The following is a 24,353-nucleotide window of genomic DNA, read 5'->3' on the forward strand; positions in this document are numbered from 1 at the left end:
CCAAAGCCCACATTGTTAATGTGAGGCTTTACGCTCTGGATCAGGCCTTGAGAGTGGATAGAACAATACCACACATATGGGGTGCCCAATCTGAGCCTGAGAAGGAGCCAGAGTTTACCAATGTACATTGCCAAAGAATCACAGTAATACGTCAGCAGCCCCCCATCAGCTCCCACCCCCTGCTCCCACCGCCTCCCACCCATGGGAGGCCACACTAATCAGCACCCCCACTCCCTCCTCGCACCTCCCGATCAGCTGTTTCATGGCGTGCAGGAGGTTCTGGGAGGGAGGGGGAGGAGCGAGGGCATGGCAGGCTCAAGGGAGGGGTGGAGTGGGGGCAGGGACTGTGGCAGAGCCAGGGATTGAGTAGTGAGCACCCCCCGCACATTGGAAAGTTGGCGCCTGTAGCTCCAGCCCCGGTGTCGGTGCCTATATAAGGAGCCGCATATTAACTTCTGAAGAGCCACACGGGGCTCCGGAGCCACAGGTTGGCCACCCCGTCCTACATCATCTCCTCCTTACTTCGGTCAGTGCTGTTCACATCTTCCAGGTGTCCCAGAAATTCCTAATTTACAAGAATCCATGCCTCCCCCCCTTCCCAAAGGGGTGTTCTTGAAGATACTGTCATGAAACATTTGGCTCATAACACAATATTGTAGAATTAACATCAGTTCATTGCATTCCCCTCTAGGCTTGGGCTCTGGCCCTGACATCTCTGTGGAGGGACATCAGGACGGAGGGATCAAGGTGGTGTGTCGTTCATCCAGATGGTACCCACAGCCCGAGGCTCAGTGGAGAGATCTTCAGGGACAGTTCTTACCATCAGCCTCTGAAAACATCCCAAGCAGCCGGTGGCCTGTTTCAAACAGAGATTGCCATTGTTATAACAGAAGAGTCCAACCAGAAAGTGTCCTGCTGTGTTAGGAACCCGCGTGTCAACCAGGAGAGAGAGTCAGCAATTTACATAGCAGGTCAGTGCCACACATGGACAGACTGAGACACTGCAGATGTTAGTGGGGAGCACTTACTAGCGTGTCTCCTAGTAGTGAGGTCTTGAGCATCCTCAACTCTCTTTGGATATACCTGGTGACTCAAAATAGTTCTATATAACGTTTGTGGGCTATCTGGACTGACGTGTAAAAGCTACCTCGGGTTAACTGACAGTTTACTCCAGGTAAAAAACTCTAGTGTAGACAAACCCTTGACTTCAATAGTAGCTGAGTGTGTTTAGCCAGAAAAGCTGAGCCACCAGCAATCTCCTTTCTTCTCAGTGGGGCTGCAGAGGGAATTCTCCTGTGTTCCCAATGGGAGTTGCTGGGTGTTGAGCATTTTTGACAAAATCTAGCCACTGAAGTCATTTTTCCTGAACAGTGAAAAAGGGCCCCGGTCAGGATCTCAGCATTGCTGCTTAGACTGCACCTGAAAAGATCACAACGGTGGAATGGCTGCACTATGGATCCCCTACTGCAGTTCAAACCCTGGCAAAACTCCCATTGCCTTAAAGAGTTAGAAAGGAGGGCTCAAACTGTAACTTGTATTGAATTGCACAAAAGTCAGGAAATGCAGAACTCCACAGGCAGCATAACCTGGACCTCCTCTGTGCACATACGGCAGTTTTTGACTCATTTCATGAGCCTGATCCTGCATTCATTGTACAATGAAATTGACGGGGAGATTTGCTAGGCATAAACAATCAAGCCTATAACGTGTAAATACAAAATGTTACCTAAATCCAGCTTAACATTTTAGAAAAACAGTTCAGGCTTTTTGTACTATTTCCTAGCTAATAACTATTATTATAGAACCGATATTTTGTCACTGTAATAATAATTTTGTATTTGTAAAGCACTATTAATCTTCCATCTCAAAGGGCTGTAACATTTCCCTGTGGCATGCCCAGTGCATCGGTTTCACAGAGTCACCTTTGACTCCCTTCCTGGTCTTCCTTGAGGGCATCCAGTTAAGGTTTCCAGCTCCCAGCTGTCATCTCTCGTAGGCAGATACCTGCATCTCTCTCCTTCCAGCCTGGGGGCTTTGACTTGCAGTCCCCTCTGCACCTCACTGTGATTCCCCCAGCAGGTCTGCTCAGGCTCCAGCACCAGTGTAAAGAAGGTGCTGTCCTTTTGCTCACCCAGGAAGAAAGCCCTGACTCCTGAGTCTGGTTTAACTGCCTTTTATTCCAAAAGTCTCACTTTGTCCCCCCAACTTCCTGGAAACAGGTAAAACCCGTCCCTCCTCCTATACCCCAGAAGGTCAAGCTTCAAGGACTGGGGAATTTGCATAGCCACTGTTGTGGAATATTCTATTAATCACCCCCTAGTGATTCTAGATTCTGTAGGAAACTCCTGCCCCCAGTGAGCAAGGAACACACTGTATATCTACACTGCAATGTAAACCCGCCCTCAGACTCAGGCTTTGTTGTTATTAAAATCCCTGCGTGGTTGAGCTTCCCTGAGCACAGGAGAATGTGGAGCATCAGTAACTGGTTACAGCATTCTGATCTAGAGGGCCAGTCTGCACTGATTGCAGCCCTGACATCCGGTAGAGAAGCCTAGGGGCTGCTCTAAGTTACACCAGTGGCAGATGGGTGTAGTGGAGCTCTGCCATGCCCCGTGCCTACCACTAATATCCCCATTCTTATTAATTAACCATGTTTGGTAACCAGATTAGCACTCGGAATTTCATTGGCTTAATAATAAAACTCAAAGAAGCCACATTTCACGTTGTATTTCCCTGTGCGATTCTTTTAACCAGTCACAGTGTCACCATTTTCTCAATGTCCTGTCTTCATTCTACATGTGTTTGTTCCTAAATCAATATTTCTCCTGCAGATCTCTTTTTTCCACGGGTCTCTCCCTGGGTGGTGGCTCTGGTAGTGATCCTGGCTCTTGTGATTGCCCTGGCCATCTGCTGCATCTGGACACAACGCAGAGCAAAAGGTAAAGGAACAAGAAGGGAGAATGCAGTGCGCTAGGGGAAAGATTTGCATCAGCCATTCCTGGGCAGTCGTCATCCACAGCCAATTATCTCCAGCTGCGAGGATTGCTGGTGCATGCATCAGTGTCATCCCAAGTGGGATTTCTGAAAATGTGTCTCCAGTACTTCTTTCTGATGACATGGAACCACACACTGGGTCCAATGCAAAATTAGGCAGCGTTCCTGGAACACCTTTGTATGGCCCTAGCGGAAAGGTAAGTACAAGCAGCATGCTGAAGCCACTCTGGTCTGATTCCACATGGCCAAAGTCTCAGCGTGCACATGCATTTAGTTCACGTCATTAGCTCTGTCAGTGGTGTCTGGCCAGAAACAATGGCATGACCATATGGAATCAGACCAGGGGTCTATCCAAGCCAGGGTCCTGTCTCTGACTGTGGCAAGCACCAGCTGCTTCAAAAGGAAGGTGCAAGAACTCCAGAATAACCAGAGAGCAAAGATTCTCTTGTAGGCAATGGCAGTAGGGTAAAGAAAAAGCTGAAGTCTTTCTCCTAGTCCTCCATTGGCTCAGAAGGTCCTTTGGACTTGATAGACATTCAAGGAATCTCCATTGCACCTTGAAGCAGGAAGTCCATCTTCAGATGGACTTGGATGACCTACAGGTAACAGCATGGGCATCGGAGGAGAAGTGCACATCTGCAGGGAGTCTCCAGACAGAACTCAACTAGGGAATTTCACTCACTGATCTCATTGTGTCACATTTCAGAAATGGGGGCGGGGGGGAAGAGAATGCTCTCTGCGGCATGTTCTGTCTCTTTGTGATGTGCCCAGTACAATGGGGCCTCATCTTGGGATGCTGTCACATTACAAATACGAAAGACCACAATGTTCTAGTAATCTCAGCTACACTAGTGTTCTTCCAGGGTGATTATAGGGGTCCTAGCACCACAGAGAAGTGGGTAACAGCCTTAATGGGGATGTGTAGGCAGGCATATTGGACTCCCCAGCTGAGTATCATCAGGTGTTAGGATTCCTCATACTGGCCAGATGAGACAAGCCTGGGGCTAGCTTTTCTAGCTGCCATTACCTCAAAGACAGCTCTTGTAGTTAGTGCCTCTAGCCGTACAAGAGCCACACGACTGTTTTCGTGATGAAAACTCTTTCTGCCCAGGCGAAGTTTTTCTCCCATTGTTCCTTGGAAACAGTTTCCCCGTCACTTCATTTTAGCCATTAGTCATAGTTCATTGCATGCCATCCAAAATCCCAGGACCTTGCAGCCTCAAAGTTCCTGCAGCAAGATGTTTAAAAGTTTGCACCTTTTGGCATCTGGGAACCCATTCGCAGAAGGAATCAAAGCTCCCTCTACAAGGTCTCTAGAGGTATTACAAGAAGCGACTGAGCATCATCTGAGGAAGATTTGCAAAGCAGGTTTCTGTTCTTCTGCAGAAGCATCCTTTGATCAGGGGCGGCTCTAGCAATTTCGCTGCCCCAAGCACGGCGGCACGCTGTGGGGGGTGCTCTGCCGGTCGCCGGTCCCGCGGCTCCTGTGGACCTCTGCAGATGTGCCTGCGAGGGTCCGCTGGTCCCGTGGCTCCGGTGGACCTCCCGCAGGCATGCCTGCGGATGCTCCACCGAAGCCGCGGGACCAGCAGACCCTCCACAGGGATGCCTGCGGGAGGTCCACCAGAGCCGCCTGCCACCCTCCCGGCGACCGGCAGAGCGCCCCCCACGGCGTGCCGCCCCGAGCACGCGCTAGGCATGCTGGGGCCTGGAGCCGCCCCTGCCTTTGATAGGAAGGTGTTACTGTATTGGTTCCCACATAATTCCTTAAATGAAACAGCCTTTGCTGGGGGGTGGGGGGAGATTCCATTTCTGCAAGTTATTCTACTGCAATAATATTACATTTGTGTTTTATACTCCCTCAGCCCCACCTTCTGTGATTGCGTACTTCCCATTAGTGATGAATGGGGAGAGAAGCTGTGCAGCAGAATGAGAAATTTCATACCTGGTCATTTTTTTTTTTCTGTTCTCAGCTTCTCTTCTCATTCATCCCACCCTGCTAGTCTGGTAAATGACTGGAACACAGCGTGGAACAAGCTGATTTTTTTCTCTCCAAGGAGCCGTAGACATATAATTGCCTTAGGGTTAGAGAACAGAATTCCAGGCTGTCTCTCTAGTTCCTGGAGTGTTTCTGCAGCTTTGCAAGAATTCTTGTGGTGGACTGAGCTGAAGGGTGGGGCTTAGTCGAGGAGCCTCCAGTAACAACACTGGTCCCCTCTGAATGCCTCACACAATAGAGATGGAGGAGGGGGGAAGCTGCTAACAGGGAAGTGTCTCACCTGACACGGTTCTCTCATTTCCAGCTGTGTTTGGATCCGAGGGCTGACAGTCCAAATGGGTGAACTTCGAGTGGGAAAGAGCTGATCTTAGGGGCTGATGCTCATTTGCATGTAACTTATTGGCTCAGCTAGACAAAGGCACCTCCACCCCTTTCTGAGCTAGGCACCCACCATCTGCCCCAGCCCTACGGGGAGCTGGTTCCCAGGTATCACTAGGACCAGGGGGCAGGCGCCAGCCACAAGGCCAGGAGCTGGGCTTGGATGGAGCCAACCAGATCCCATCCCTTATCTAGCCCAGGTCAATGCCCCATTACCTTTGCTCACTTCCTGTCCCCGGCCCCACAGTCAGGAGGTGGGGGGAGCTGTGGCCGTTCAGGGGATGGGCACAGAGGGGACAGAGACCTTCTCTACCCCACTCCCACAGCAGCCAGATCTGACAGGAGTGTGACGGGGCCCGGGCAGTGAGGATGGCCCCTCGGGGAGACACGCAGAGCAATCCCTAGACATGCTAGTCAGTGGGGCCCGGGCAGTAGGGATGCTGAGTGAAGGAACATCAAGACAGATCTGTCTGTGGGTCCTGTTTGACTGCCTGCCTCACTAGCATAAATTACATGAATAGCAGGAACTGCACCATAAACACAACAAGGTGAAATCTCACCTCTTTTTTTCCCCCTCCCCCTAGAGACCCTGCAAACTCATATGAAGAATCAGAAGGGTAAGTGTCTGGACCCACTACATTACCTGAGAGTAGGGTCATCTCAGACAGAGCAGGGTGAAATCTCACCTGTATTAACTGAGGCCTGGTCTACACTACGGGGGGGGGAGGGGCGAACAAAGGTACGCGACTTCAGCTACGCGAATAGCGTAGCTGAAGTCGAAGTACCTTAGTTCGGGCTACTCACCCGTCCAGACGCCGCGGGACCGAACTCCGCGGCTCCCAGGTCGACTCCGCCACCGCCGTTTGCAGTGGTGGAGTTCCGGAGTCGACCGCAGCACTTCCGGAGTTCGAACTATCGCATCTAGATCAGACGCGATAGTTCGAACTCCGAGAAGTCGAACTCTCCGCGTCGACCCGCGCGGTGAGTATAGACCTGCCCTAAGTACTGGAATGATTTACCAAGGGTTGTTTGGGGGTGGATTTTCCATAATTGGTAGTTTATAAATCAAGACTGGATGTTTTTTCTGTAAGAGCGGCCGTCAGAATTATTTTGGGGACGTTCTCTGGCCTGTGTTATGCAGGAGGTCAGAGCAGATGATCACAATGGTCCCTTCTGGCCGTAGAACTTAAATATCACCTCTGTCCTTTTATCCCTCTAGGGATTCTGCTAACTGAAATGGAGCGTGAGAATGGTGAGTGTCTGGGCCAGTTAGATTAGCTGGGGCGAGGCGGGGGGGGAGTCACCATCATAAATACGGCAGGGTGAAATCTCACATCTCCCCCTAGAGAGACTGCAATCTGAACTGGCGAAACAGAAAGGTCAGTGTCTGTGATCCACAAAACCCCACTTGGCTGACGCCTAATCCTGTAGGCATCTAAACTCACTCAGGGCATAAACCCGAGCTCTAAAAGTTCTCCTGTTGTCTAAGTTTCTGTCTCTGGGCATGCATGCTGCTGTCTCAGTCTAGGCATCTGAGCACCTACCTCCCACCTGAATCTCAGCATGATCTGCAAAGCAGGGGAAGATGGGTGGAGGAGTGTCTCTCTCACCTATGGGGCCTGATATGGTAGTGGTGGGAGTAGAGGAGGACCTCCCTTATAATCTTTAACCCAACAGTTAGGGGACCCACCAGGGTTGTGGGAGACTTTGGGTCAAGTCCCGCCTCTGCCTGATGGGAAGGGATTTGGACAGGGATCTGCCACCTCTCGGATGAGTGCCTTAGCCACTAGGCAATGGGATATTGTGACACGGGGCTCCCTCTATCCCTTTTGCTGAAGTTGTTAAACTTAATTAACTATTAAATGGGAATCACTATAATCCTCTCTCCCCCTGACCATTTTGTGTGGAGTTACACCTTTAGTACTGAGCAGCGGGAAGTCGACCTAAGTTACGGTACTTCAGTTATGTAAGTTATTGTAACTGAAGTTGATGTAACTTCAGTTAACTTACAGCGGTGTCTACACCAGGCTATGTCGACGGGAGATACTCTCCCCGCTGACTTACCTTCTGCATCTCACGGAGGTGGAGTATAGACGGGAAAGCACTCTGCCATCGATTTCGCAGGTCATCACCAGACCCACTAAATCAGCGCTTAGCTGGAAGTATAGACAAGCCTAAAGGCATGTGCCATACTGTCTTGCATGGAACAACGTAGGCACCTAAGCCACCTGACTGCAGGAGAGGGGTTCCCAGCTTTGGGTCACCAGCAGTGAGGGCTTCTCCCTCCAGCCCAAGGCACCAAACCCCTGAGAAAGGCAAATGCCCCCATTATTGGCATCTCCCATTGGCTGTCTTTGGCAGCTGCCTACCTTGTGTGCTGGCTTTTGTGGATCCCATTCGAATGGGCCATCTCTTGCCATTCAGTGTATAGGGAGCCTTGACACACCTTTGGGGTTACCCAAGGTGTCTGGGGTCAATGATGACCACCTGCTTACAGTGGGAGCCTTGTCTGTGCCCACCAGAGGAAACGCTCCCACAGCTTCTGGCAACACCGGCACTCCGCTCTGGGCTCCGCAAGCCCCACCCTCTCTCTCTCTCTGCAGACTAGCAACTTACACACCCCAATTTGATACACTGAATTGCCCAGTCCCTTGTCTTCTGGACACCTGCAATGCACCAGTCCACTGCCTCCGTGGAAGCAGGGCACCCCAGTTCACTGGCTTCACCTCAGTTCAACACTTGTTAACACAAGGCACTTAGAGTAAAACCAAACACGTGTATTTTAGAGATCTTGAGATAAAGATTCAAATAAAAGCAAGCAAAAGGATTATAATATGGAGATATACCTCTCTTATAAAACTGGAAGGATGTTGAAAGGTCAGCGAGTTTATTCCCCAGCCTTCCCAGCAGGACCAAGTACTGTCCCTAACAGATTTTTTGCCCCAGATCCCTAAATGGCCCCCTTATGGATTGAACTCACAGTTGTGGATTTAGCAGGCCAATGTGCAAACCCCTGAGCTATCCTTCCCCCTCTTATGATTTTCAAACATAAGGTGACAGGTAAAAGCAAAATATAAAATGCACTCTTATACCCTGTACGTCTTAATGTACTTTCCTGTCCAACAAGGTATGTTTCACTCTGTGGTCGATCCAAACAGCACTTATCCAATCCAAAGAGTCTGGATCCACCTTTCATGAGACACTCCTGCTAGCAGAGTCTCTCTTCCATAATGGGGAATATCTTGTGCGCTTTCTTCTCCTCTTATACAATCCTAAACTATTGTCTTTTCATACTCAGGGTGTTTCATTAACTTCAGCTCAACTCTGATGGTCCCCAGTCAGAGTCTTCTCTTGGGGTCCGCTTGTCTTTGTAAATGCTCATGCCCGCATCTGCCCCAGGGTGTAAACATAGGGATGGCCTGGGTCCAGGGATGTCAGCAGGGCCAGTGCAACCATTTAGGCAACCTAAGTGGTTGCCTAGGGCACCGGCATTTGGGGGGCGCCATTTTCTTCGGCAGCGGCCATGGTGGCCGGATCTTCGGCCCCCTGGTTGCCACCGGCATTTAGGCGGAAGGAGCTGGGGCAGGGGAGTGCCGCCTGCAGCAAGTAAGGGGGGGGGAGCACACAAGGGAACTCTCCGCCCCAGCTCACCCCTGCCCCACCTCCTCCCCGAGCACGGCGTGGCCGCTTCTCTTCTCCTGCCTTCCAGGCGTATGGCGCCTAAGCTGATTGGTGCCGCAGGCCTAGGAGGCGGGAGAAGTGAAGCGGCCATGGCATGCTCAGGGTGCTCGTGCACGGAGCAGGGGTGAGCTGGGGTGGGGGCAGTGCCTCAGGGCAGAGGGTGGGGAGCTGCCACAAGTGGGGCGCCTCAGGGCGGAGGGGGGGAGCTGCCGCAAGGGGGGTGCAAGGTGGAAGTTTCGCCAAGGGCGCAAAATATCCTTGCACTGGCCCTGGATGTCAGTGTCCTCACTGCTAAATGAGTGAGTTCTGAGACTCACCCAGCCTCAGGTGAGCTGTTTTACCTTCAGTAGTTTTGGGGAACATAATATTCTACATGTTACAAAACTATTTTTTCCTTGTACAGACATCTCACAATAACTATGAGAATCAGCTAGGTCTTTGCTTTTGGCAGAGACCACAAATGACCCTCTCTTTGATGAGCTTGTAATACGCTTGCTTGGGCATGTCTCTGTCACAAGCCAAGGCCCCTAACTCAGGCTCTGTGAATCTCATTGTTTTCCCTATGATTTTTCTGGACAACTAAAAGTTAGACTCTGTGATGCTCAGCATCACAATACCTAAGACCCCTTGTGGCTCCAGTCCTATGGCCTCAGTATAATATAGATAAGGGGAACAGATAGAAAGCGAGTGTCTGTGCGTACAATGATCCGTAGGGAAAAAAATACTGCTGTAAGTTTGCCATCACTTAAGTCAACTATGTCACTTTATGTCTCTTGTTATTTATTTCTAGAAAAACATCTTTCAGAGAAAGGTAACATTTCTTCATTACATTTTAAGGGGGAGGAGATGGAAAAATCTCAAACTTTGCAATGAATTTCTTGGATCTTCCAGGCAGCTATTAAGGGATCTCACTATGAACTGAAATTGAGATTGGTTTGTTCTCTGTGCAAAGACGTTCTCCATCTTTGCCCCTTACTCAATATGTCCAGAGTGCAAATACTTTCAAAAGTGTGCAGTGCTTTAGGAACCAAAGTCCCAATGACTTTCAGCAGAACTTGGATGCCTCAGTTACTTAGGTGGTTTTGAAAATTTTACTGACAGTGGCTGGGAGAAGGCTGGTGCTGGGAATGGCGTTATGAATTTCCAGCCTTTCAGACAATGAGGCTGAGATTTTAAAAGCTGTCTCAGAAATCTGGACGCCTGGCAAATTCCTGTTTGAAAAACACCTTTTTACTTGTTAACTTTATTTGCCATATATAACAATTTATAGGTAATTTTCAAAAAACCCTTAACTTCAAGCAAACAGTTTTTATTCAGGGATAGTTATGTGTGATGAATAGTCCCTTAAATGTATATTCACTAAATGTCCCAATTAAGCAAAGTACTTAAGAATCTGCTTAATTTCTTTGCTGAACTAAGCCCTAAAAACATGTGTTCTTAAGAATACAGAAGTGGCCAGTGCAAATCAGATCAGGGCCCACCTACCCTGGGATTCTGTCTCTGACCTGCACTGCCAGCTGCTTCAAATGACGTGAGAAACCCCTAGTGGCAAGTGATGGGGGACCTGTAACCCCCTGCCCACCTGTCACAGGAAGGAGGGGGGGGCGGGATATAGAGCTATCTCATGGAGCCAGGAAGCCCTGATCTCTGGTCCAGATTTCTCTGTACAGTATCTGATGTGTGTAAAATATTACATGTAACAACAGGGACAAGAGAAGTTGGGTCACTTTCCCCACAAGCAGCCAGCCCCTGTGCTGTGCTCCGCTTAGCATCTTAAGGAAAAAAAAAAACCTCTCAAAAACAGTCATAACACCAGTGAGGGGGATATTGTATCTTGACTATTGCACATTAACTTTTGTGACTCAGGATTAATTCACATTGTCTTACTTTCCAGTGGAACATGAGGCAATGGCAGGTAAGTGCGGTTTTACTAGGTTTCATCAAGCTTAATCTTGGAAAGTGAACACTGAAAATGCTGTGTATAAAGTAAACTGATGTGTGGTACTTGTTACAGTGACACACAAGACAAGGGGAAATCCAGGCCTAGGACTGATAACATACAGTAGAGATTTTTAGATAGAAATAATAAACGGAAAATTTGTGGCACTGAAATATGAATATTAAGTTTTATTTTTCACATTAACCCTTGGAAAAAAAACAAACTTCACTTTCTGTCTTCAGAGAGATCTTGTAATAGTAAGCAGAGATAAATAGTGAGGTGGCAAAATTTGCAGAGGATACAAAACTACTCGAGAGTTAAGTACAAAGCTGACCGTGTTAAAAAGGGATCTCACAAAACTGAGACTGGGCAACAAAATGACAGATGAAATTCAATGTTGATAAATGTAAAGTGATGCACATTGGAAAACATAAACCCAACTATAGATAGTCACCCTATTTCAAAAAAAGATATATTAGAAATGGAAAAGGTTCAGAAAAGGGCAACAAAAATGAATAAAGGGTATGGAACAGCCTCTGTATGAGGAAAGATGAAAAAAACGGACTGTTCATCTTGGAAAACAGATAACTAAGTGGGGGGATGTGATAGAGACATATAAATGGTATAGAGAAAGTAAATGCTATTTATCTCTTCTCATAACACAAGAACTAGGGGTCACCCAGTGAAATGAAGAGGCAGCAGGTTTAAAACAAACCAAAGGAAGTATTTCTTCACCCAACACACAGTCAACCTGTGGAACCCCTTGCCAGAGGATGTTGTGAAGGCCAAGACATTAACACGGTTCAAAAAAGAACTAGAGAAGTTCATGGAGGACAGGTCCATCGATGGCTATTAGCCAGGCTGGGCAGGGAAGGTGTCTCTAGCCTCTGTTAGCCAGAAGCTGGGAATGGGCAACAGGGGATGGGTCACTTGGTGATTCTCTGTTCTGTTCATTCCCTCTGGGGCACCTGGCACTGGCCGCTGTCGGCAGACAGGACGCTGGGCTAGGTGGACCTTTGGCTGACCCAGGACGGCCGATCTTAACAATAATTATCTCTGACAAAAAAGGCCCAAGCCTCCAAGCTCGCCACAGCCACACTCCTGCACCCATTGCCTTGCTTGGGGCAGGACTGGGCCCCTGACCCCTGCTGGCTTCCACAGAGCACTTGTAGGAGAAGGAACATGTGCCTAATCCTGCGCAGAGCTGAGCACCCTCTGCTCTCACTGAGGCCAGGAGCAGGCTCAGCATGCCTGGGATCATCCCTGCATGACCAGATGATGGAAACGCAAGAGAAGAGGTCTTTGAACTGGAGGCCAGAATCTCTCCTGTGCCAAGATCTGCTTGGAGTATTGTACTGGGGAGGGGGGCAGTAGGGAGTTGGTTATGGCTCCTGAAGTCTCAAGATGCCCCAGCATCAATCACTGCAGCCCCTCTTTACTCCAGCTGTCTGTGGTCCCCAAGCATTGGCTGTGATATCCAGTTCTGCCCCTCTGTCTAAACCCTATGACTCCTGACATGCCCCTACACCACGCTGGCATGGTGGGAGCAGTTGGCACAGGGGTGGGCTATGCTGCTTTCCCCCAGCTGAGCAGTCCCTATGCTGGAGGAATTCTCTGATGTCCTGTTAGGGCCCAATTCAGCCAGTCTGCACCATCCTTGCATGAAATGACCAGAGCAGGGGAGGGAACCTGGCCCCTTTTTCACTAAAGGGGCAATTCTGCCACCCTGACTCACATGAGTGATCCTCACAGGTGCAGTCCCATTGATTTCTAGGATGGAGGTTATGCAAGATTGAGTGCAATAAAGCAGAAGCCGTAATTAATAATTAGAGGCCCAATCCTGATGTCCTTACTCAGGCAGAATTCACACAGAAGCCAATGTAATTTGGGTTTAGAATGGGGTAGTTTTATCACTGATCATCTCTACTAATCGTTTATTGTTGTTTTATTCCTTTTTCTCCCTTTTCATTCCCATGGACCCCTCCGGCAGAACAAAGTAAGCTCTGGTTTTAGTTTGTGTAGCTTAATTTTTTAGCAATTTTTAAGATAAGATAATTGGAGATATACTAATCTCCTAGAACTGGAAGGGACCTTGAAAAGGTCATTAAGTCCAGCCCCCTGCCTTCACTAGCAGGACCAATTTTTGCCCCAGATCCCTAAGTGGCCCCCTCAAGGATTGAACTCTCAACCCTGGGTTTAGCAGGCCAATGCTCAAACCACTGAGCTATCCCTCCCCCAATTTTTGTCTTGAGTCTGTAATTTTTGTGTAAACTCCCATTTCTGTTTCTTTCAGCACGTGACATAACCCAAAGATTCACAGGTAAGCAAAGCTGATACTAAGTGATGCTCAGCCCTGTTTCCCAAGGGGTATTGTCTCCTGGTCTGGTCACCTTATAGGGATAAAATGTCAAAGTCAGTGTGAAAGTGCGAGGAGCTTGACTATTGAGCTACACCCTCCAGGTGTCGACGGCAAGTGGCGTCATCGAGAGGCATCCCCGCTGAAATGCTGCTGAAATTCGGTGACATTTCGGCGGGTGCTCTCCCGGGGGCCAGGACACGGGCGCAATAACCTATGTGAATAGCTGTAATGATTCCTTGTGGTACTGCACAGGGAGAGTAACCATTTCTGCCCTATCTCTACTAGAAATAACTCCTAGGATTGCATGAGGATTTTTCATGGCCAGATCACATTGGTAGCTCATAGACATCCTGTGATCAACCAATATACCCAGGTCTTTCTGCTCTTCTGTCACTTTCAACTTAAACTTCCTCACCTTATACCAAAAGTTAGTGTTGTTAGTCCCGAAGTGCATGACCCTGCACTTTGCACTGTTAAATTTCATCCCATTTCTATTACTCCTGTTTTCAGGGTTGTTCAGATCTTGTATGATATTCCAGTCCTCCATATTGGCAATACCTCCTGACATTGTGTCATCTGAAAATTGTATTGGCACAAAAAGTGGGAGTGTGCTAAGGTCTTTAATGAAAATGTTAAATAAGATTGGTCCCAAGACTGATCTTTGAGGAACTACACTAGTAACTCCCTCCAGCCTGACAATTCACCTGTCAGTATGACCTGTTGTCATCTCCCATTTAAATAGTTCCTTAACCACCTTTCAGTTGTCATATTTGTCTCCAGCTTCTCCAATTTAATTAACAATTTCCCATGTAGAAATGTATCAAATGCCTTACTGAAGCCCAGGTAGGTTAGATCTACTACATCTCCTTTGTCTAAAAAATCAGTTACCTTCTCAGAGAAGGAGATCAGGTTGCTCTGGCACGAGCTATCTTTTGTAAACCCATGTTGTATTTTATCCCAATTACCATTTACTTCTATGTCCTTAACTACTTTCTCCATCAACATTTGTTCCAAGACCTTGCATACAATTGAGGTCAAACTGGATCAGTTTTTTCCCCTTTCTTAAAAATAGAAACGATATTAGCAATTCTCCAATCATAGGGTACAACCCTGGAGTTTACAGATTCATTAAAAACCTTGCTATTATGCTTGTGATTTCACGTGCCAGTTCCTTTAATATTCTTGGATGGAGATTATCTGGCCCCCAATTTGATCTCATTGAGCTGTTTGAGTTTGACTTTCACCTTGGATGTGGTCATTTCTATTTCCATATCCTCATTCCCATTAGCCACCCTGCCACTACCCCTAAGCTCCTCGTTACCCTTATAAAAAACTGAAGGAAAGTATTCATTTAGGTGTTGGGCCATGCCTAGATTATCTTTAACCTCCACCCCATCTTCAGTGTTTAATGGTCCCACTTCTTCTTTTCTTGTTTTCTTCTTATTTATGTGGCTATAAAACCTTTTACTTATTGGTTTTAATTCCCTTCATAAGGTCCAGCGCTGCTTGGCTTTTAGCAATACTCACTTTTTCCCTACACTTTCTGACCTCCAAGAGGGAGTTTTCCTTGCTGATCAATCCCATCTTCCATTCCTTGTAGGCTTTCCGCTTTCTCTTAATGCCTGTTTCATATGCTTACTCATCCAGTTTGGTCTGCAACCCTTCCCTAAAAATGTGTTTCCCCTTGCGTGGGACGCAAGCTTCTGATTGCTTCTGCAACTTTGGCTTAAAGTAATTCCAAGCTTCCTCCATATTCAGATCCTTGAGTTCTTTAGTCCAGTCCACTTCTCTAACTAATTCCCTCTTTTTTTTTTTTAAATCAAGGATCCTGGTTGCAGCCATATTTTTGTTTATCATTCCATTTAGTTTAAACTGAGTTAGCTCATGATCGCTCAGATCAAGGCTCTCCTCTCCAACCAGTTCTTCTATGAGATCCTCACTACTCACCAATACTAAATCTAAAATAGCATCACCTCTTGTTGATTCGGTGGCTATATGGTGAAGAAATCTTTCAACCTTCTCTGCAACCTCTGCCTTGGTTATACTGCAGGGTGGCCTGAGCATACCCCCAGTCGAAGATCTCCCCCCAGAAATGTGTGTCCTGCACTGCCCAGCCCTCTCCTGGACAGTACAAAATATTTTAAGATGTTATTCTTTTAAGGGAATAATATGCCATGTTATTATCTCACATAATTATTCATATATTTCTATTTCAACACACTGGTTTAGATAAAACAGTAAAACAAATGTATTAACTGCAAAGAGAAAGATTTTAAGTGAGTACAGGTGATGAGGCATAACAGTCAGAAATGGTTACAAGAAAAATAAAGTTAAGATGTTTACTGAAGTTTAACTTAACAAACTATATTAAATTCAAGCAGATTCTTATCACATGCTCCGCAGGTTACTGACCAAACTTTCAGGTCAGGTCCCCTTCCCCAGAGTCCAATGAGGGCTTCCTTTTTCTCTTCAGGTGCAGTGAATCTGATGTGCAGGGACAGAGAAAACAGGGGGCCTTGGGGTGGTTTCCCTCCTTTTTATAGTTTCAGTTCTTCCCCCATAACACACACACCTTGAAAAAACATTTCCAGCTGAGACACAGAATCTATGTAGGAGGATATTTCCTGCTAGTATTTTTGTTCATTTGTTTTCCCTTTCTGCTTGATTAATGCAAATTAAGAAGAGCACACACTCCTTTGTTTAGGCCAGACCTGTTTGCCAATTTCTGTTTGGCCTCAGCTGTGGGGCTTGGAACTTGGGTTAATAACACTGTACAGGGGAATCTTCAAACATCACATATAAATGTGTCACACATATTTTCCCAGGGAAGTACTGATCAGCAAATGATGAGTTTTCAAACGATACCTTTCAAGGCATACTTTGTACAAAGATTATTACAATAGTGCATAGAGTGTGAGTACAGGGGTGTGTTCTACCACAGTATGTCTCTCCCGAACACCCTCTATGGTGATAATCAATATAAAGAAATCGGTTATTCTCTCACCATTGTCCTCACCCTCCTGAATTGCTCCCTTTATCCCTGCTGATCCAGGGGACCCACTGATTCTCTCACAGGCTTCCTGATTCTGCTAGGCTGAAATAAATCCCTGGTATTTGTTTTATATCTCTGGCCATTTACTCTTCTAGTTAAACTTTGGCCTATTCAGTCCCATCATACTCTTCACCCGATGCACTTTTCTCCTTTTACTGACTTCACAGGGTTAAAATTTTAATATTTTCCATTTGCTGAAGGATCCCTCTTTGGCTCTCACAACCTCTTGCAGGTGGCAGGATGGGGTTACTGTGTTTCTCCCCTTGCTGATTCCTTTGTTGCCCAGGAGCTGCCAGGCTCTGGTTGCTGATGTAGCCTCCTGGCTGAGTCTAAGGATTTTAACTTCTCTGCTTTAAAGTCTTTTTGACTCGCTTTCCTTCTGCAACATGATGTGATCCTGACTCGTTTCTCTGTGTTTTGTTTTTAGCCAAACTCCAGGCTGAGATCAGTAAGTTCCATTCCCCCCATTATCACCCTTGTGTGACATTGTTTCCTGTTCAGAGTGTTGGTGTTCACGGGCGTTCTCACCTCTCTGTCTGTGTTTGGTTACAGGGTGGAGAAGCGCGCAGCTCTACGCAGGTACTGTACAAGTCGCTGATATTTTATCCATGGGGAGACCCACCTCCCCGTGGGAGCTCTTGGCTCCTTTCCCTACACAGAGCATTTTCCTATGACATTTGATAGGCTACAAACAACTGTATGTGTGTATTTGCCCCCAGCATGCTGCCTGACCATACGTATGTACTGGTGAAGGCTGGGAGAGTCTGGGCAGCTCCAGCAGGGATTAGAGAACCCAAGGGACATGCACACACATTGCAGCACCACTGGCCATGGCTCCATGTACTCTGGGGTATCCTACCGCACACAGCTGGGAGGGAGGGGGGCACTCAGGTCAGTTACACAAACAGTGTTGGGGTCCTGTTGTGGTTGCCCCCTCTGAGGTGTAAAAAATGGGACATCTGCCTGCTCCACATACACCCCCTGTCTCCTCACCCCGGGCACTGTGTCCCATCCCACCCTGGGAGAGGAGACAGCCCTCTCAGGCTTCTGTTCCTGTCACTGCCCTGGGCACCAGCCTCACAAAGCAGGACCTGGCACCAGATCCACCCCGTTACCATCCGGCAGTTAAACGTCATGGTTGGTACTTCCACCGTGGTGACTGGGCCCTACCAGCTCTGAGCTCCTCATCTCCCGCTTGCTGGTCCCAAGACACTCTGAAGCTAGCGCTCCCTTTGAGCAGTCACTGCCACCCCACAGCTTCCCCCACTACAGCCACTGACAAACCCAGGACTTTTAACATCCTGCACAGACTCAGATTTCGCAGGACAGCGACCTGAACAATGGGCTGATCCTGTGAAAACCTGGACAGGTGGCAACCCTAGCTCCTGTCCACACAAGCCAGTAACACCCAGCTGAGCTGGTTACAGGCCCTGGCAGGGACGCTGAGCTGCCAGCTGCTGTGATCACTAAGATTGTTAACTCCTCCGTGTGCCACACACCGTGCTTAGAACCGCCAGGGCCCTGGACCCAGCACCAGAACAGCTGTAACCTAGACTCATCGCAATGCAGGGTTGGAAGGGACTTTGCGAGGTCGCCTAATCCAGCTCCCTGCACTGGGGCAGGGCCTAGACCATCCCTGACAGGGGTTTGTCCAACCTGCTCTTACAAACCGCCAGTGACAGGGATCCCACAGGCTCCCTTGGAGCCGGTCCAGAGCTTCACTGCCCTGAGAGTGAGAAAGTGTTTCCTAGTCTCCCTTGCTGAAGATTCAGAGGGGCAGCCGTGTCAGTCTGTATCCACAAAAACAACGAGGAGTTCGATGGCACCTTAAAGACCAACCGATTTATTAGGGCATAAGCTTTTGTGGGGAAAAAATCCACTTCTTCATACTCCGTGCACCTGAAGAAATGGGATTTTTTACCCACGGAAGTTGATGCCATAATAAATCTGTTGGTCTTTAAGGTGCCACCGAACTCCTTGTTGTTTTTCCTGAAGATTGTGCCCCTTGGTCCTTGGACAGGCCCTCGCCCTGCCCGCTGGGGGCGCTCAGGGTGTTGCCAAGTGTGAGTATTGCTGTTACCGCATTGCGGGGGGAAGCTGGATGGGCTGGTTTGGCAGGGGGCAGTGATGGGAGCTTTCACTTCCCTGTCACCGATCTCAGCCCAGCCCAAGGCCAGTTCTTAGTGGACAGGAGCTCACATCATAACTCACATTAATGGCAACCACAGGGAGACTAAGACCTGCATGGGCCGCAGGGACTATTCCTCCCCACGGAGAGGTTTCAGCAGGGGTCAGGGCTGAGCCATGTCAGCAGCACCGTGCGGGGCTCACACAGCCGCTGGGATGTCCTCGTACCCCACTCAGTGCATGGAGCTCCAGCTGCCAGGGTGTACATGCCACTTCTCGAGGCTACACGTGGGGGGGGAGGTCCAGCCCAGATTGGCCTGCTGCAGGGAGAAGGGGGAGTTCCCTTCTCCCGCTGTGCCTGGCCCCAGCCCTGGCAGTGGGGAGCAGGAGGATGGATGCGGGACCAGGTGCTGAGTGAGCCAGAGTCCCCTCAGCTCAGCCCCCATCCCCAGCAGGCGGGCCCAGGCAGGGAGCAGGAGCTGTCACCCCAACCAGGCTGGCTCAGCTGCACAGAGGCAGCGACCAGGAGCAGCTGGCTTCGGCCACATCAGAAAGGCTCTGTCCCACTCCCCGCCCAGGCCCTGGGGCACAGGTGCAGTGGGAGAAGGACAGAGCTCTCCCCCGCTCCCACAGGTAACATGGGGCAGGAGGAGCGGGGCAGCCCCGGGCTGGGCACAGGGGAGAAGACACATGGGGTGGTCACATGTCCTCCCCTTTAGATTGTGCCCCCCTAGTCTGGCCAGCCCCTGGCCCCGGCACTGACTCTGTGACTCTCTCCCCAGTGGATGTGACTCTGGATCCCAGCACAGCAAATCCCTACCTCGTCCTGGCTGAGGATCGGAAACGTGTGACACACCGAGACGAGCGCCAGGATCTGCCTGACAATCCGGAGAGATTTGATACTATGGCGGTTGTCCTGGGCGCTGAGGGATTCCCGGGCGGGAGACATTACTGGGAGGTGGAGGTTGGAGAAAAGAATCTCTGGACTCTGGGGGTCTGTAGGGAAGATGGGCGCAGGAAGGGGCATATTGTATATCTATCGGAGAATGGATACTGGACAATATGGCAGCATTCTGGGCAATGCAAGGCCAATACCTCCCCTGCGACCGTCCTGCCCGTGAGCGTCAGGGCCAGACGATTGGGGATTTTCCTGGACTATGAGGCGGGCGAGGTCTCCTTTTACAATGTGACTGACAAGACCCATCTCTTCACTTTCACTGACACCTTCTCTGGGGTTCTCCGCCCTTATTTCAACCCTGAAAACAATAAAGGGGGCCCAAATAGGTGTCCCCTGATAATCTGCCCAGTCCCAGCTCAGGCTGGAGGGAGTCTCTGTGCCGGACAGTGACACCCGCAGCAGAGACTGTCCCCTCCCAGCACTGACCAGCCCCCAGGCCTGTTCCCCTGGGGGGGAAGGGCATTACCTGCCTTTCTCCTGCCATCCCCTCCCCTCTCAGTTCCCAGCATCAGGAATATTGGCAACCAAGCAGCCCTAGAGGGGGGAGCTGGCTGCAGAGGCAGAGGGGTGTGTGGGTGCTGTGCCCAAGGGTGGGAAGGAGGCTGCAGCAGCAGGGAGGGAAAAGCCCAGTTCACAAGATGTGCAGGGTGGGGGAGATGAGAGAGGTCTATAAAATCATGACTGGTGTAGAGAAAGTAGATACAGAAGTGGTGTTTACTACTTCTTCTAACACAAGAACTAGGGGTCACCAAATCAAATGAAGAGGCAGCAGGTTTAAAACAAACCAAAGGCAGTATTTCTTCATACAACGCACAGTCAACCTGTGGAACTCCTCGCCACAGGATGTTGTGAAGGCCAAGATTATAAAAGGGTTAAAAAAGAACTAGATAAGTGTATGGAGGTCAGGTCCCTTAGGGGCTATTAGCCAGGCTGGACAGGGATGGTGTCCCTAGCCTCTGTTTGCCAGAAGCTGGGAATGGGTGACAGGGGATGGCTCACTGGATCATTACCTGTTCTGTTCATTCCCTCTGGGGCACTGGGCATTGGCCACTGTTGGAAGACAGGTTTCAGAGTAGCAGCCGTGTTAGTCCGTATCTGCAAAAAGAACAGGAGGACTTGTGGCACCTTGGAGACTAATAAATGTATTGTAGCATAAGCTTTCCTGGGCTACAGCCCACTTCATCGGCAGACAGGATACTGGGCTAGATGGACCTTTGGTCTGACCTAGCCTGGCCACTCTTACGTTTACTTTTCAAAAAACAAAGAAAAAAGAATGAGAAATGGTATTTTTGTCTTAGGTAGTCCCTACAGTTTATGGTGTCTTAGAGCCTGATTCAAAGTGGTCCAGTTCCAGGGGGTTGCTCTGGGGGAGGGATGTGGCTCTGGTCTGATTTGGAGGGTTGGCCTGGTCTTTTGGGGGCACAGCTGGTCCTGATCCCAGTCTGTGTGCCTCTCGGCCTTGCGGGGAGGACAAGCAAGTCTAGTATGACTAATTATACTGTCAGTAAAATGTATTAAAATTTTGATTTTTTTTTATTTTTAAAATATTTTAAATAGTTTTAAATTCACCCCCAATTTCATATCAAAATGTAATACAAGCCCTGGTGGTTCCTATGAGAAATGTGAATGGTGAGATAGTGGGAATGGGCCTTTTCAGTGGGAGCAGCACATGGCTAGTATTTTGGGTGCTCTGGCTTTTGTTAGCTGTGTTTTATTTTCTGTTTTCTTTTATAATTTAGTTTATATCCACTTGTGTGCGTATCTTTTTCCCCCTCGGGCTACCACTGCTGGTACCCTAGTGGCAGCCACCTCCATCTGCAACTTAAACTTCAAATATGCTTAATAAAACCTGTGTGCTGTGTCAAAGACAAGTCCTGTGTCGATCTCCTGTCTTTTACAATTATTCCCCATGGGGGCCCACACACGTTTGGTGCCAGGCCCCCAGAAGTTTCATCCAGCACTGGACACCTGTATGGTAGCATACGCGGCGACTTCCAGCACTCCAGCCTGGAACCAAGTAAATAATATAGGGGCAGGCACACAGCTCTGCTTACCCCATGGGCTACAGGAAAGGGATCGGATGAGTTGGCACCCGCTGATACATGGTGTCATGGAAGCAGCATATAAGGTTGAGTAGGTTGTAGCTGTTTGGCCTGAGGTTGGTACTCACGTTCATCAGCTCTTCCAGACAGGGGGAACTGAACCTGGGTCTCCCACAGCCCAGGGGACTGCGTGAACCGTGGGGCTAAACGTTATAAAGCAGCTGATGTGACCAACCCCACCTCTTCCTTCTCCCCCTACCGCCAGTTTGTGTGGCGTGAGGCAGCTGCCTACCTCCAGTCCAAGAAACGCCTTAGGCACCTGAGTCACCTGACGGCAGGGGCTGGGTTCCCATTTGTGGAGTGCTAAGCAGAGACAGCCACCCCCCTGCAACCCAGATTTAGGCATCTATCTGTGAGGGGGGGGGGCAGGGCTTAGGACAATGTGCTTCTCCCAGCCCCTCACTCCCGACCCGCAGTCCCCTGCCAGTCCAGCCCTGCCCCACCAGCTCTGCGGTGACATTTTTTTCAATGTCTTTGATTTCTTTTCTAGATTTTTTTTTAGTCTCTTCGTGTTATTTTTTTCTGTTTGTTTCTTGCTATTTGACTGTCCTTTGTTACTGTTACTATTCAATGTCTGGGTGGTTTTCTGTTCATTGTTTACCTCTTTCAAGTTTTCAAATGGAATCCCCCCCCAGCTGCAGTCCCATCGGCTGGAAACGTTGACTGTTCTGCAGCACCGAGCAATGAAATTTTACTTCCGACTATATTTCAAAGACGTTGAATATTCCTCATGCGGTGCTAGTACCTCCCCCTTGCTAGCCTCTCCCATTGACTAGCTCACATGGCTCCCCACCTAGTGAACTGGCGTTTGTGACTCACACTGGAAGGTGCCTGTGGAACCCAGGCATTGTGTGGGGAGTTCAGGCACCTGACTCAGCTTTGCGGATCACAATGTAAACCAAGCAATTTAATACTACACTGGGGGGGGGGGGGGAAGTAGTGTGCACGTGCTGTGTGTTTAGAAACATCCTGTACATATAGTACAGGGCTATAGCTGGGGGGTACCCCCGGCTGAAGCTTTAATGGTGCCCCTCACTCCCGACCCACAGCCCCCTTACAGTCCAGCCCTGCCCCCCCTCAACCTCTGATGGTGCCCCTCACTCCCGACCCACAGCCCCTGCCAGCCCAGCCCTGCCCCACCAAGCTATGTTCAAGAATCTGAGAAAAGGTGTAAATCTGAGATTTTCTTGGTATTTTATAATTAGAGAGACGGGGAAATCTCAGGACATATTCAATTAGAAATAGACAAGTAGAGAGAAGGGGGGCAAATGTTTAGGGTATTTTATATCAACCCTTGAGATTTGCAGAGAAAACGTGTCACGACCTGCAACTGGAGGTGGAAAATCAGACTCCTGGAGAGACCAGGGGGAAATGGGGGAGACGGGAGAGCGGCTCATTGGGGGGGAAAAGGGCGAATCGCCCCGGATTTTACAGCCCGGGTGAGACACTGAGCGAGAAAAGGGGCAGAACTGGAGAGAATTTGTAGCGGGGGCGAGAGGCAAGTGGCACCAACAGGGACAGGATCCAATTAACCCCCCTCCCCCCGCGTCCCCCCGACACCCCCCTCACTCCCAGGGCCCCGCCCCCATCCCAGCGGGGGGGGGGGCGGATCCTGCTGCGGCTCCGCTGGGGCCGAGGCGGCTCCGAGGCTTCTCCCGGGTTCCCCGGGGCAGAGTCACGTGCCCGCCCCCCCCAGCGTCTCTCACTCACCGGGGGCTCCGGGCGGGGCTGGGGCGGGCAGAGCCCGGGGCTGCCCGGGGGGCGGGGCCCAGCTGGAGAAACCCGCCCCCGGGGAGCAGCAGCGGCTCAGCCCGGGCCCGGCTCACGCAGCGGCAGCAGCAGCTTTGTTCTCCCGCCCCCAGCGGGGCTCGCACGGAGCATGCGCAGTAACAGCTACTGGGACCCTCCCTTACCTGTGCTGGAGAGGGCGGAAGCGGCCCCGGGGCAGGCTGGGAGATGTAGTTCCTGACCCTCCCTGGAACGGAAGTGACGTCGACGGGGGAACCGGAGCCGGGCTGCGAAGGAGCGTTGGGCGCTGCGGCTCTGCCTGGCTCGCGCGGGGCCGTTGGAGCCTCTCCCGGGCCGGAGAAGGGTTGGTGCCGTTGGAGCTCTGGGCATGCGCAGATCGCGGCGGGAGAGCCCTTCATTAACCGTAGCCGGGGGGGGGGGGAAGTGACCCCCGAGGAGCGGGCAGAGAAAGGGGGGGGCTGAGATCCCCTCGGATTTACCGCTGCCCCCTTCCGTGGGGACCCCCCTCCTCCCCCGTCCTGCCCCCTTTCTTCCTAGAGAGCCACGAGCAGCGCCCAGGGTGACCCCCCCTCCCCCAACCCCTGAGAAGTTCCCTGTCCCCCCCCCCCCCGATTGTGCCCCATTTTCTCTCCCCTTCGCCAGTGGCCAGTTCAGGTCTCAGGTTTGGGGGGTTTCCCCCATTCCCACCTGCAGGGATTTGTCCTTGTGCGGGTGGGAAATGGTTCCCCCCAGTGATTCCTGAGCTGGGCAGAGGGTGAATGGGCAGAGGCTGGGGGGGCCCTGAGACAGGGACACCTCTGGGCTGGGCTGGGGGGGCCACTCTCTGCTGGCAACGGGGCCTGGGAAGGGCCAGGAAGGGGAGGGAGGAGCAAGTGTCCCCCATGGAGACGGCCCAGCCCCAGGTTTCCCAGTCCAGCTACTCCCCAGCACCTGCTGGCCCTGTGAGTGTGAGGCAAGAAGAATCCATCTCATTCTGTTGTTGATTGAATATCCCTGTATAATCCCCTCCAATTTC

General features: G+C 50.1%; 1 protein-coding gene across 9 annotated transcripts; it reads left to right on the top strand.

Moving 5' to 3' along the window:
- Positions 1-909: 909 nt before the first annotated feature.
- Positions 910-20,517, top strand: LOC123358295 (erythroid membrane-associated protein-like). Of its 9 annotated transcripts, XM_045000913.1 has the most exons (12): positions 2,899-2,939; positions 5,956-5,988; positions 6,591-6,623; positions 6,718-6,750; positions 8,160-8,248; positions 9,843-9,863; positions 10,947-10,967; positions 12,982-12,987; positions 13,285-13,311; positions 16,830-16,850; positions 16,949-16,981; positions 19,312-20,517. In XM_045000913.1, exons 5-12 carry the CDS (start codon positions 8,206-8,208, stop codon positions 19,875-19,877), a joined length of 738 nt encoding a protein of 245 aa, XP_044856848.1. In that variant the 5' UTR covers positions 2,899-2,939; positions 5,956-5,988; positions 6,591-6,623; positions 6,718-6,750; positions 8,160-8,205; the 3' UTR covers positions 19,878-20,517. The 9 variants fall into 9 exon arrangements, with proteins under 9 accessions (XP_044856849.1, XP_044856854.1, XP_044856848.1 ...); XM_045000914.1 differs by lacking the exons at positions 2,899-2,939; positions 5,956-5,988 and adding an exon at positions 910-971; XM_045000919.1 differs by lacking the exons at positions 2,899-2,939; positions 5,956-5,988; positions 8,160-8,248 and adding exons at positions 933-971; positions 7,975-8,123.
- Positions 20,518-24,353: the final 3,836 nt, after the last annotated feature.

The sequence above is a fragment of the Mauremys mutica genome, unplaced genomic scaffold, assembly GCF_020497125.1.
Source record: "Mauremys mutica isolate MM-2020 ecotype Southern unplaced genomic scaffold, ASM2049712v1 Super-Scaffold_100036, whole genome shotgun sequence".
Lineage (NCBI taxonomy): Eukaryota > Metazoa > Chordata > Testudines > Geoemydidae > Mauremys > Mauremys mutica.

Excerpts from the sequence above, each read along its gene's own strand:
- LOC123358295 (XM_045000910.1), top strand. The coding sequence starts at position 7,691 with ATGCCCCCATTATTGGCATCTCCCATTGGCTGTCTTTGGCAGCTGCCT. Across the intron at positions 16,851-16,948 it reads CAAACTCCAGGCTGAGATCA|TTACAGGGTGGAGAAGCGCG; the intron begins GTAAGTTCCATT and ends GTCTGTGTTTGG. Across the intron at positions 16,982-19,311 it reads AAGCGCGCAGCTCTACGCAG|TGGATGTGACTCTGGATCCC; the intron begins GTACTGTACAAG and ends CTCTCTCCCCAG.